The sequence below is a fragment of the Lagenorhynchus albirostris genome, chromosome 15 (genome assembly GCF_949774975.1).
Source record: "Lagenorhynchus albirostris chromosome 15, mLagAlb1.1, whole genome shotgun sequence".
NCBI classification, from domain to species: Eukaryota; Metazoa; Chordata; class Mammalia; order Artiodactyla; family Delphinidae; genus Lagenorhynchus; species Lagenorhynchus albirostris.
The window spans coordinates 81,588,665-81,601,106 of NC_083109.1; the positions used below are offsets into that span (position 1 = coordinate 81,588,665).

Consider the following 12,442-nt stretch of genomic DNA (forward strand, 5'->3'; position numbering starts at 1 on the left):
ACTCAAGTCCTAGAAGAACCTGGCTTTCTCATATATATATATATGTATATATACATATATATACACACATATATATGTGTGTGTATACGTACACACACGCACATACAATATCCAGTTGTGTATACTGAATGTTGTATACATTTTGCCTGTCCATTTCATCTGTTGATGGATAGGTAGGATGTAAAAACCAATGAATTATACATTCTACAGTGGTGCATTATATGGCATGTGAATTGTATCTCAATAAAGCTATTATTTAAAAAAGAAAGATAGAGCTTCCCTGGTGGCACAGTGGTTAAGAATGCACCTGCCAATGCAGGGGACATGAGTTCGAGCCCTGGTCCAGGAAGATCCCACATGCTACGGAGCAACTAAGCCCGTGTGCCACAACTACTGAGCCCACGAGCCACAACTAGTGAGCCCATGTGCTACAACTACTGAAGCCCACACGCCTAGAGCCTGTGCTCCACAACAAGAGAAGCCACCACAATGAGAAGCCAGCGCACCACAACAAAGAGTAGCCCCCGCTTGCCACAACTAGAGAAAGCCTGTGTGCAGCAATGAAGACCCAATTCAGCCAAAAATAAATAAATAAATAAATAGTTAAAAAAAAAAAAAGAAAGATAAAGGAAGAAAGGTGAAGAGGGAGGAAAGGAGGGAGAGAAGGAGGGATGGAAGAAGGAATAAAGAAAAAGGAATAAAGTAGTCCACATACTTATTAAGAGAATTAATGGAGAGAGGAGATTAAATTTTAAGATATTCTTGCTATATTCCACAAAGGGATCTTGTGGGTTGTTGAGGGAATCAATGTTCACTCCGAATGCTGTGCCGGTAATCACATCCATGCTGTAGGCCCCAAAGAAGCTGCGTAGAGAAAGATATGAACAACTAAAATCAACACCTCTTTACTCTCCTTACCCAACACATATAACAAGAAGTGCATGTGAAATCAGATGCCCAGACAAGGCAGGTAGAGAGCCACACTCTTTCAGAACCACCTGTTGGTCCATGGCAGAGTCTATGCTACTATCACTCACACATGAGGTGTGTCTGAGGTGCCAGTGATGCGGCTGGCCCTGTGCCAGGAGGGCTGGGGACACTAAGGCAAGTTAGACGTCCCCCCACAAACTCAAGGAGCTCAGTCATAGAGGGATAGACACCCATAATCAGACAAAGTACAGTAGCGTGTTTTGACCACAGGCAATAATAGGTGTATAAGGACTGTGTCTGAGCATAACCAAGTGTATAAATTTAACACATCCTGGGGGAGTCAAGAAAGGGGACACTTATCTGGGTCTTGCCTCACCATAGAGTGTGCGCTCAGAGTTGATTCCTCTTCCGTGAATTACAGAACAGCAGCACCCTGTTCTGAGTTGCCAGGAACATCATCCCTCACTGTCTTACACCCCTGCTAAGGATCCTGAAAGACCCACACTTCCTCAACTCTAGTGGTCTGTGGTTGACCTGAGGGCAGACTCATTTCTGTGAAATGTAAGAACTAAAAATATTTCTGGTTAAAAAAATAATAAATTACTCCAAATTTGACTTAGGGAATCCCATAGTTAAGTGATCTTATGTCCTCAGTTTTCCCGGGACATTCTCAGTTTATACCTGTTGTTACAGCGCAATTAAAAAAAAAATCTCAGTTTAGACAACAAATGCTATGATCACTCTACCCATAGCCTGTACAGGGCCTTCTCTCTTTTGAGGCTGAAGGAAGAACAAATGGTGGTTAAGAATTAATATTTAGCATTTTCCTCAGGAAAACTGTGAAGAGATTTAATTTGTTTCAAGTTCCATACCGTAACATTCCTGCCCAGTGCACTGCCTGCCAATATGTACGAAGAGCCTTCCCCACCTCCGCTCCACACCCTCTACACTCAATACTGTGCACAACAATGTTTCTCCTTTCTAAACTATGTGTTTTTGTCTCCCAGAATATCCAAAGTGACAGTTAAGCAGATAAGTTCATCCTGGCTCATGTATACAGGAGAAGACCCTTTCTCTCCCAGCTGCCCTGCTTTCTTTGGCGAGCCACCACTCATTCTGGGGTGGCCCACTGGAGTGGTACCACCACACACTTACTTCTGTCTGGTCACTACAGTAGCTCAGCAGTGGGAATCTGGCTCCATGGCAGGCATCTGGAGGGTCTCAATGGAGCTCAGGTACCAGCAGCTTCACCCCTACTTACTTTTTCATGCTGATTGGCTTGCCTTTCTCTGCTTCCTTCTTCAGGTTCCTCACCAACATGTCTCCAATCTGGCTAATGATGGGGAACATCTAGATACAAAGTACAACATCACCTGAAGTTAAATGCAGACTCAAGTCCTAGAAGTACCTGGCTTTCCCAAGCATGGAGCAGTAAGTGGCATTTTATAAGGAATCTTAAAATGTCTCTTCTAGGATGTAAAGATAAAAGACCATCATTAGAAAACTCAAAATCTGCAGACTTCTCTTTGGAAAGGGACTATGATCTTATTTTCTACCTGTCCCTAGAGTCATTCCTTAAGTTTCTAGTTGAAAGTCTTCTTCTTTTCTTACCTCCTTGAGCTTTCCGCTGGTGAAGGCTGGAGACATCAACGATCGTAATCTCTTCCATTGTTCATCCTCAGACAGAGAGATGGCATTTTTCATAATTCCCATTGGACCAAAAGACTAGAGTCAAAAGCAAAACACAGAGTCTTATTGGCACTGTCCCAAGGTGATTGACCAGATCTGGGAGCCTATTCTTGAAGCTCCAAAGAAATAGCTATCTGGGCTTCCCTGGTGGCGCAGTGGTTGAGAATCTGCCTGCCAATGCAGGGGACACGGGTTCGAGCCCTGGTCTGGGAAGATCCCACATGCCACGGAGCAACTGGGCCCGTGAGCCACAATTACTGAGCCTGTGCGTCTGGAGCCTGTGCTCCACAACGGGAGAGGCCGCGATAGTGAGAGGCCCGCGCACTGCTATGAAGAGTGGCCCCTGCTTTCCACAACTAGAGAAAGCCCTTGCACAGAAACGAAGACCCAACACAGCCAAAAATAAATAAATAAATAAATTAAAAAAAAAAAAAGAAATAGCTATCTGGAGAGGGCAGAAAGCAGAAGCAAGAAGAACTACAATCCTGCAGCCTGTGGAACAAAAATTACATTCACAGAAAGATAGACAAGATGAAAAGGCAGAGGGCTATGTATCAGATGAAGGAACAAGATAAAACCCCAGGAAAACAACCAAAAGAAGTGGAGATAGGCAATCTTCCAGAAAAAGAATTCAGAATAATGATAGTGAAGATGATCCAGGACCTCGGGAAAAAAATGGAGGTAAAGATCAAGAAGATGCAAGAAATGTTTAACAAAGACCTAGAAGAGTGGGAGGGAGGGAGACGCAAGAGGGAAGAGATATGGGAACATATGTATATGTATAACTGATTCACTTTGTTATAAAGCAGAAACTAACACACCATTGTAAAGCAATTGTACCCCAATAAAGATGTTAAAAAAAAAAGACCTAGAAGAATTAAAGAACAAACAAACAGAGATGAACAATAAAATAATTGAAATGAAAACTACACTAGAAGGAATCAATAGCAGAATAACTGAGGCAGAAGAACAGATAAGTGGTCTGGAAGGCAGAATGGTGGAATTCACTGCTGCGGAACAGAATAAAGAAAAAAGAATGAAAAGAAATGAAGACAGCCTAAGAGACCTCTGGGACAACATTAAACGCAACAACATTCGCATTATAGGGGTCCCAGAAGGAGAAGAGAGAGAGAAAGGACCTAAGAAACTATTTAAAGAGATTATAAGTCGAAAACTTCCCTAATATGGGAAAGGAAACAGCCACCCAAGTCCAGGAAATGCAGAGAGTCCCATACAGGATAAACCCAAGGAGAAACATGCTGAGACATATAGTAATCAAATTGGCAAATATTAAAGACAAAGAAAAATTATTGAAAGCAACAAGGGAAAAACGACAAATAACATACAAGGGAACTCCCATAAGGTTAACAGCTGATTTCTCGGCAGAAACTCTATAAGCCAGAAGGGAGTGGCATGATATACTTAGTGATGAAAGGGAAGAACCTACAACCAAGATTACTCTACCCAGCAAAGATCTCATTCAGATTCAATGGAGAAATCAAAAGCTTTACAGACAAACAAAAGCTAAGAAAATTCAGCACCACCAAACCAGCTCTACAACAGATGCTACAGGAACTTCTCTAAGTGGGAAACACAAGAGAAGAAAAGGACCTACAAAAACAAACCCATAACAATTAAGAAAATGGTCATAGGCACATACATATCAATAATTACCTTAAACATGAATGGATTAAATGCTCCAACCAAAAGACACAGGCTCAGTGAATGGATACAAAAACAAGACCCATATATATGCTGTCTACAAGAGACCCACTTCAGACCTAGGGACACATACAGACTGAAAGTGAGGGGTGGAAAAAGATATTCCATGCAAATGGAAATCAAAAGAAAGCTGGAGTAGCAATACTCATATCAGATAAAATAGACTTTAAAATAAAGAATGTTACAAGAGACAAGGAAAGACACTACATAATGATCAAGGGATCAATCCAAGAAGAAGATATAACAATTATAAATATATATGCACCCAACATAGGAGCACCTCAATACATAAGGCAACTGCTAAGAGCTATAAAAGAGGAAATCGACAGTAACACAATAACAGTGGGGGACTTTAACACCTCACTTACACCAATGGACAAATCATCCAAACAGAAAATTAATAAGGAAACACAAGCCTTAAATAACACAGCAGACCCAATAGATTTAATTGATATTTACAGGACATTCCATCCAAAAACAGCAGATTACACTTTCTTCACAAGTGTGCATGGAACATTCTCTAGGATAGATCACATCTTGGGTCAGAAATCAAGCCTCAGTAAATTTAAGAAAATTGAAATCATATCAAGTACCTTTTCTGACCACAATGCTATGAGATTAGAAATCAATCACAGGGAAAAAAACCATAAAAATCCCAAACACATGGAGGCTAAACAATACATTACTAAATAACCAAGAGATCACTGAAGAAATCAAAGAGGAAATCAGAAAATACCAGAGATAAATGACAATGAAAATACGATGATCCAAAACCTATGGGATGCAGCAAAAGCAGCTCTAAGAGGGAAGTTTATAGCTATACAAGCCTACCTCAAGAAACAAGAAATGTCTCAAATAAACAATCTAACCTTACACCTAAAGCAATTAGAGAAAGAAGAACAAATAAAACCCAAAGTTAGCAAAAGGAAAGAAATCATAAAGATCAGAGCAGAAATAAATGAAATAGAAACAAAGAAAGCAATAGCAAAGATCAATAAAACTAAAAGCTGGTTCTTTGAGAAGATAAACAAAATTGATAAAGCATTAGCCAGACTCATCAAGAAAAAGAGGGAGAGGACTCAAATCAATAAAATTAGAAAAGAAAAAGGAGAAGTTACAACAGACACCACAGAAATACAAAGCATCCTAAGAGAGTACTACAAGCAACTCTATGCCAATAAAATGGACAACCTGGAAGAAATGGACAAATTCTTAGAAAGGTATAACCTTCCAAGACTGAACCAGGAAGAAATAGAAAATATGAACAGACCAATCACAAGTAATGAAATTGAAACTGTGATTAAAAATCTTCCAACAGGGCTTCCCTGGTGGTGCAGTGGTTGAGAGTTTGCCTGCCGATGCAGGGGACACGGGTTCGTGGCCCGGTCTGGGAGGATCCCACATGCCGCGGAGCGGCTGGGCCCGTGAGCCATGGCCTCTGAGCTGCGTGTCTGGAGCCTGTGCTCCGCAACAGGAGAGGCCACAACAGTGAGAGGCCCACGTACCACAAAAAAACAAACAAACAAACAAAACAACCTTCCAACAAACAAAAGTCCAGGACCAGATGGCTTCTTAGGTGAATTCTATCAAACATTTAGAGAAGAGCTAACATCCATCCTTCTCAAACTCTTCCAAAAAATTGCAGAGGAAGGAATGCTCCCAAACTCATTCTATGAGGCCACCATCACCCTCATACCAAAACCAAACAAAGATACTACAAAAAAAGAAAATTACAGACCAATATCACTGATGAATATAGATGCAAAAATCCTCCACAAAATACTAGCAAACAGAATCCAACAACATAGTAAAAGGATCATATACCATGATCAAGTGGGGTTTATTCCAGGGATGCAAGGATTCTTCAGTATATGCAAATCAATCAATGTGATACACCATATTAACAAATTGAAGGATAAAAACCATATGATCATCTCAATAGATGCAGAAAAAGCTTTTGACAAAATTCAACACCCATTTATGATAAAAACTCTCCAGAAAGTTGGCATAGAGGGAACCTACCTCAACATAACAAAGGCCACATACGACAAACCCACAGCAAACATCATTCTCAATGGTGAAAAACTGAAAGCATTTCCTCTAAGATCAGGAACAAGACAAGGATGTCCACTCTCACCACTATTATTCAACATAGTTTTGGAAGTCCTAGCCACGGCAATCAGAGAAGAAAAAGATATAAGAGGAATACAAATTGGAAAAGAAGAAGTAAAACTGTCACTATTTGCAGATGACATGATACTATACATAGATGACATGATACTATACTAAAGATGCCACCAGAAAACTACTAGAGCTAATCAATGAATTTGGTAAAGTTGCAGGATACAAAATTAATGCACAGAAATCTCTTGCATTCCTATACAGTAATGATGAAAAATCTGAAAGAGAAATTAAGGAAACACTCCCATTTACCATTGCTACAAAAAGAATAAAATACCAAGGAATAAACCCACCTAGGGAGACAAAAGACTTGTATGTAGAAAACTGTAAGACACTGATGAAAGATATTAAAGATGATATCAACAGATGGAGAGATATACCATGTTCTTGGATTGGAAGAATCAATATTGTGAAAATGACTATACTACCCAAAGCAATCTATTCAATGCAATCCCTATCAAATCATCAATGGCATTTTTAATGGAACTAGAACAAAATAATCTTAATTTGTATGGAGACACAAAAGACCCCAAATAGCCAAAAGAGTCTTGAGGGGAAAAAAACGGAGCTGGAGGAATCAGACTCCCTGACTTCAGACTATACTACAAAGCTACAGTAATCAAGACAGTATGGTACTGGCACAAAAACAGAAAGATAGATCAATGGAACAGGATAAAAAGCCCAGAGATAAACCCATGCACCTATGGTCAACTAACCTATGACAAAGGAGGCAAGGATATACAATGGAGAAAAGACAGCCTCTTCAATAAGTGGTGCTGGGAAAACTGGACAGCTACATGCAAAAGAATGAAATTAGAACACTCCCGAACACCATACACAAAAATAAATTCAAAATGGATTAAAGATCTAAATGTAAGGCCAGACACCATCAAACTCTTAGAGGAAAACATGGGCAGAACACTCTATGACATCAATCACAGCAAGATCCTTTTTGACCCACCTCCTAGAGAAATGGAAATAAAAACAAAAATAAACAAATGGGACCTAATGAAACTTCAAAGCTTTTGCACAGCAAAGGAAACCATAAACAAGATGAAAAGACAACCCTCAGAATGGGAGAAAATATTTGCCAATGAAGCAACTGACAAAGGATTAATCTCCAAAATTTACAAGCAGCTCATGCAGCTCAACATTAAAAAAACAAACAACCCAATCCAAAAATGGGCAGAAGACCTAAACAGACATTTCTCCAAAGAAGATATACAGATTGTCAACAAACACATGAAAGAATGCTCAACATCGTTAATCATTAGAGAAATGCAAATCAAAACTACAATGAGATATCATCTCACACCAGTCAGAATGGCCATCATCAAAAAATCTACAAACAATAAATGCTGGAGAGGGTATGGAAAAAAGGGAACCTTCTTGCAGTGTTGGTGGGAATGTAAATTGATACAGCCACTATGGAGAACAGTATGGAGGTTCCTTAAAAAACTAAAAATAGAACTCCCATACAACCCAGCAATCCCACTAATGGGCATATACCCTGAGAAAACCATAATTCAAAAAGAGTCATGTACCAAAATGTTCATTGCAGCTCTTTTTACAATAGCCAGGACATGGAAGCAACCGAACCATCCATCAACAGATGAATGGATAAAGAAGATGTGGCACATATATACAATGGAATATTACTCAGCCATAAAAAGGAACAAAACTGAGTTATTTGTAGTGAGGTGGATGGACTTAGAGACTGTCATACAGAGTGAAGTAAGTCAGAAAGAGAAAAACAAATACTGTATGCTAACACATATATATGGAATCTAAAAAAAAAAATGGTCATGAAGAACCTAGGGGCAAGATGGGAATAAAGATGCAGACTTACTACAGAATGGACTTGAGGATATAGGGAGGGGGAAGGGTAAGCTGGGACAAAGTGAGAGAGTGGCATGGACATATATACACTACCAAACGTAAAATAGATAGCTAGTGGGAAGCAGCTGCATAGCACAGGGAGATCAGCTCGGTGGTTTGTGAGCACCTAGAGGGGTGGGATAGGGAGGGTGGGAGGCAGGGAGATGTAAGAGGGAAGAGATATGGGGACATATGTATATGTATAACTGATTCACTTTATTATAAAGCAGAAACTAACACACCATTGTAAAGCAATTATACTCCAATAAAGATGTTAAAAAGAAACAGTAAGTGATTTCATGAAGTGTTTTAGTATGGATAAAATAATAAACTATAAAAATACAAAAAGAATTGCTCTACTAAGACCCTGATAAGAGGAAAAGACAAGCTACTCACTGTGACTATAAAAGAATGGTTAGAGGGAGATTGATGGGGAAGTAACATTTCTATACATTGATTGTGGTGGTAGTTACACAAATCTACATCTATGATAAATTTTCATAGAGTAACACACTCACAGCAAATGAATGCACATAAAACTGATAAAATCTGAATAAGCTATGTGGATAGTATCAATGTCAATTTCCTACTTTGATACTGTACTATAATTATGCAAGATATTAACCTTTTGGGGAAACAGGATGAAGGGTTTCCTTCACAGCACCTTCCTGTATTTTTCTCTTTTGACAATATCCTGTGAATTTATAATTATTACAGAATAAATATTTAATAAATAAATAATATTTAAACTTTAAAAATGGATGCTTACCCTCCGGTTTGTGAAGACAGAATAACATTCTTTCACTAGCACTGTTTTGATTATGTCTGGATCTGTGACAACCAACAGAGGCTGTTGACCTTCATAACACCTGTGTAGGGAAAGAGATGTGATTAAATTTAATGATCTGGTTTCTGCAGCTGGACTCACAGCTTAAGTCCTGACTCTCATCCTGACATTACATAATCCTTACTCCTAGAGATCATGGTTAGAAATAACATTAGAACATTTGTTAAGTCTAGGTGTTGTTTACATGGGTTATTTCCTATGCCATTCTCCATAACTTTTATAGGTTTAAAATATTTCATTATCAAAAAGGAAGTTAGCTTAGTAAATAATTGAAGGCAAGTAAATTGTCTAAGAATGAAAAAACTAATTAATTAAGGAGAGTCCACCCACTCATTTTTGAAGATATATCAAAAGCATGAAAAATGCAATGATATAATAGCTGAAACTTGTAGACACACTGATCATAAATATGTACAATGTGTCTGCAAATGGAAGAAGATTAAGAATGCTCAAAAGTGAAAGTAGGATTATGAAAGGTTTCTTTGCTCTATTTTCAAAAATATGCTTACTTTATACTTTTTTTAAAGGAAATCATATTTTAAATAACAAGGAGATATCCTTGGTAGCATCAAGGATTTGAAACAAAAGGACTGAGAGAATAAAGTAATTCAGAGGAACATGTATAAATTCATTTTTTAAATATTTTCTTTTCACTATTTATATTTATTCTTCGACATGGGTTCCAAGAGGGCCTAGGGCTCCATGTAGGTGACAGCCATCAGCAGCTAGGCAGGCCCACTTTTGACACATGTACCACACAAAGCTGACTCCTCAGATGTGACACATCCCAATTTGGCCTGATCTCCTGACTGTCAGGATGCCCGTTCATGGGAATGGGCCACTGGCATGAGGTTGACTCTAAGTTAATCACACTGTCTTCCGGTATTTTGTTTCCTCTATCAATCGTTTGCGATGGCTAGAACACAATGGAAGGTTTTCTGCATGTTACCTATTATTCCTCTGACTTCACACAGGAATTTCAGATGGTTTTGTGATCACATATAAAAATGGATGAGAACCAGTGCATTATTTCCCCCCCCCAAAAATTCTAAAACTCAGAGGGTTTAAGTGGGTGTCATGTGCATTAGGTGTTGAAGCAGTGACGGAAGGGATTGAGGAGGCACTTAATCTGCTCTTCCATCTGATTGACCATATTACTTGGATGAGTCCCTTCTTCCCATCATGTTTTTTCAAAAACACCTGGGTGGAGAAGAGATCGTGGTTTGGGGTGACACTTTATATTCAGATGTCACTCCAGCCTTAGTATTTCTTATATTACCAGTTAAAATTCAGATTTTTGGCCCTATCCCAGATCATATTGATTTGGTATGCTGATGGGTGGGGTCAAAGTTCTGTATTTATAACAAGTTCTCCCAGGTGGTTCTCATTTACACCCAAGCATGAGAACCATTTTCTAATGAGAGAACTGGGATCCACCATGAAAAAGTGACTCTATCCAGAGCTCACAAGTATTAAATGTTGGAGGGGCAGTTGGAGCTGGTCCAGTAGTGATCCACGGCTATGTGCTCTGTCCACTCAATCACATTGACTTTTGGGGCCATGGCAACTCAGCAGGGCCCTATGGTTTCTGAGGACTTGATCAGAGAAGATGAAGAGGTACAGAGAGGCAGAGCCTTCTCCTATTTCCTTTTGGCAAACAGTCACTACATTATACCTCTCCTGCTGCTCTCATCAAACCTACAAAACTCCTAAAGTCTGTGAGCCCACATGACACACTCTGGGTTAGATGTATCCCACATCTCTTCAAAGTCAGAGAAAAATAGTAGATAAAACAATAACTGAATACAATTACATTGGAAAGTCTTGGCTGAAATTAAAAACAATAACAAAAAAACCTCCATACTTGTAGAGAATGTAAAAAGCTGAGCAGAAATTGTTTCCTATTTTCTTTACCTGTAACCCCCAGCTCTTTTTCCAAAAGGACATATTAAACGCAAAACTTAAATAAAGGATTCTTGGCTTTTAATTAAGTGAATCATGTGGAAAAGGGTCAAAAAATGCATTTATGGGCACATATTAGAATGTTCTGGAATAATGCATTTTATGCAATTAAATGCAACCTAAGGAAAGAAAAATGGAGAAGGGGGGAAGAGTGACACTGGACAGAAAGCGATGTTAGGAGTCCCTGGGCCTCAAAGTCTGGAGAAAAGTGATGACCTGCAAATCTCCAGGCCTAATTCAGACTGTAGACCTGGACACCTGGCTGACACCTGGGATCCCTGATAGAAAGAACAAGACTCCAAAGCTTTACAATAGACTTCATCCCAAGAAGCTCTGGACTGAGATTGTCTTCCATACCACAGGGGGCGCCACATCATAACAAGTCTATCCGATGGAACTTTCCAGAATACTCACCCCCATATTTTTCCATACTTTTTAAAACATCCATTGTCAAACTCCCAAAGACCCTGCAAGAGAAACAAAATTAGATTATTAAACTAAATGTATTGAACACTACCTCTTTTGGGGACAAAAGTACCTTGAAACCCATGAAATCAGGCTTACTATTTTCCACTGGCAGGTGGAAGAAAGTTCATATTCAGAGACTTCTTAGGGGAAATGAAGGGGAAAAAGGAGATATTGGAACAGAGAATTTTAAATCACTCTTGCATTTTCTCTATAACAGATACTAAATGTTTACCTTTGCCTGTGAATACTAAGTACCTCCTTGTCTTTCGTGAGAAAACTGAAGCGAAGGGTAAGTTAGATCGGCCTGTACACACTTTCATCTCCTTGTTAAGCAGCCTTTTCATTTATCTCATGAGCCCTCTCTAGATTTCTAGAAGAATTAGGAAGTTAAAGACACCAGAGACCTTTTTAGTCCAGCAGATTTAAGTAAGTCTAAGGGGTGTGTATTGAGTGAGAAATTAAATGAGTGAATGAATGACAAAGTAGATCACCTTCTAGTTTTCCAGCTCAACACAGAAAAGATGGGGAGTTACCACAACTACAAACACCACCACCAATTAAAACACTTGCCCTGAATTTTCCCTCTGTTGCTTAAAGGAAAACAAACTTCCTGTTACTAAGTTTCTGCTGTGATATTTGATGGTTTACCTATGAAAATGAAGGTCTCAGAAACATGGGTCTTGGAGTGCATCTACTAAGGAGTTCATCCGGGAAAGGTGGAAAATAAATTATTGCTTTTTCAGAGAGAAAACAGTTCATGAAGTT

General features: G+C 39.0%; 1 protein-coding gene across 2 annotated transcripts in view; it reads right to left on the reverse strand.

The window, feature by feature from the left end:
- The window catches only part of LOC132505416 (cytochrome P450 3A28-like), a 76,497-nt gene that overhangs the window by 26,332 nt on the left and 37,723 nt on the right, over positions 1-12,442 (reverse strand). For both annotated transcript variants that reach the window (XM_060123491.1, XM_060123492.1), the window contains 5 exons: positions 11,624-11,676; positions 9,170-9,269; positions 2,542-2,655; positions 2,192-2,280; positions 716-864 (listed from right to left, as the gene is read on the reverse strand). In XM_060123491.1, the coding sequence (XP_059979474.1) occupies positions 716-864; positions 2,192-2,280; positions 2,542-2,655; positions 9,170-9,269; positions 11,624-11,676 (505 nt within the window). The remainder of the gene's footprint in view (positions 1-715; positions 865-2,191; positions 2,281-2,541; positions 2,656-9,169; positions 9,270-11,623; positions 11,677-12,442) is intronic.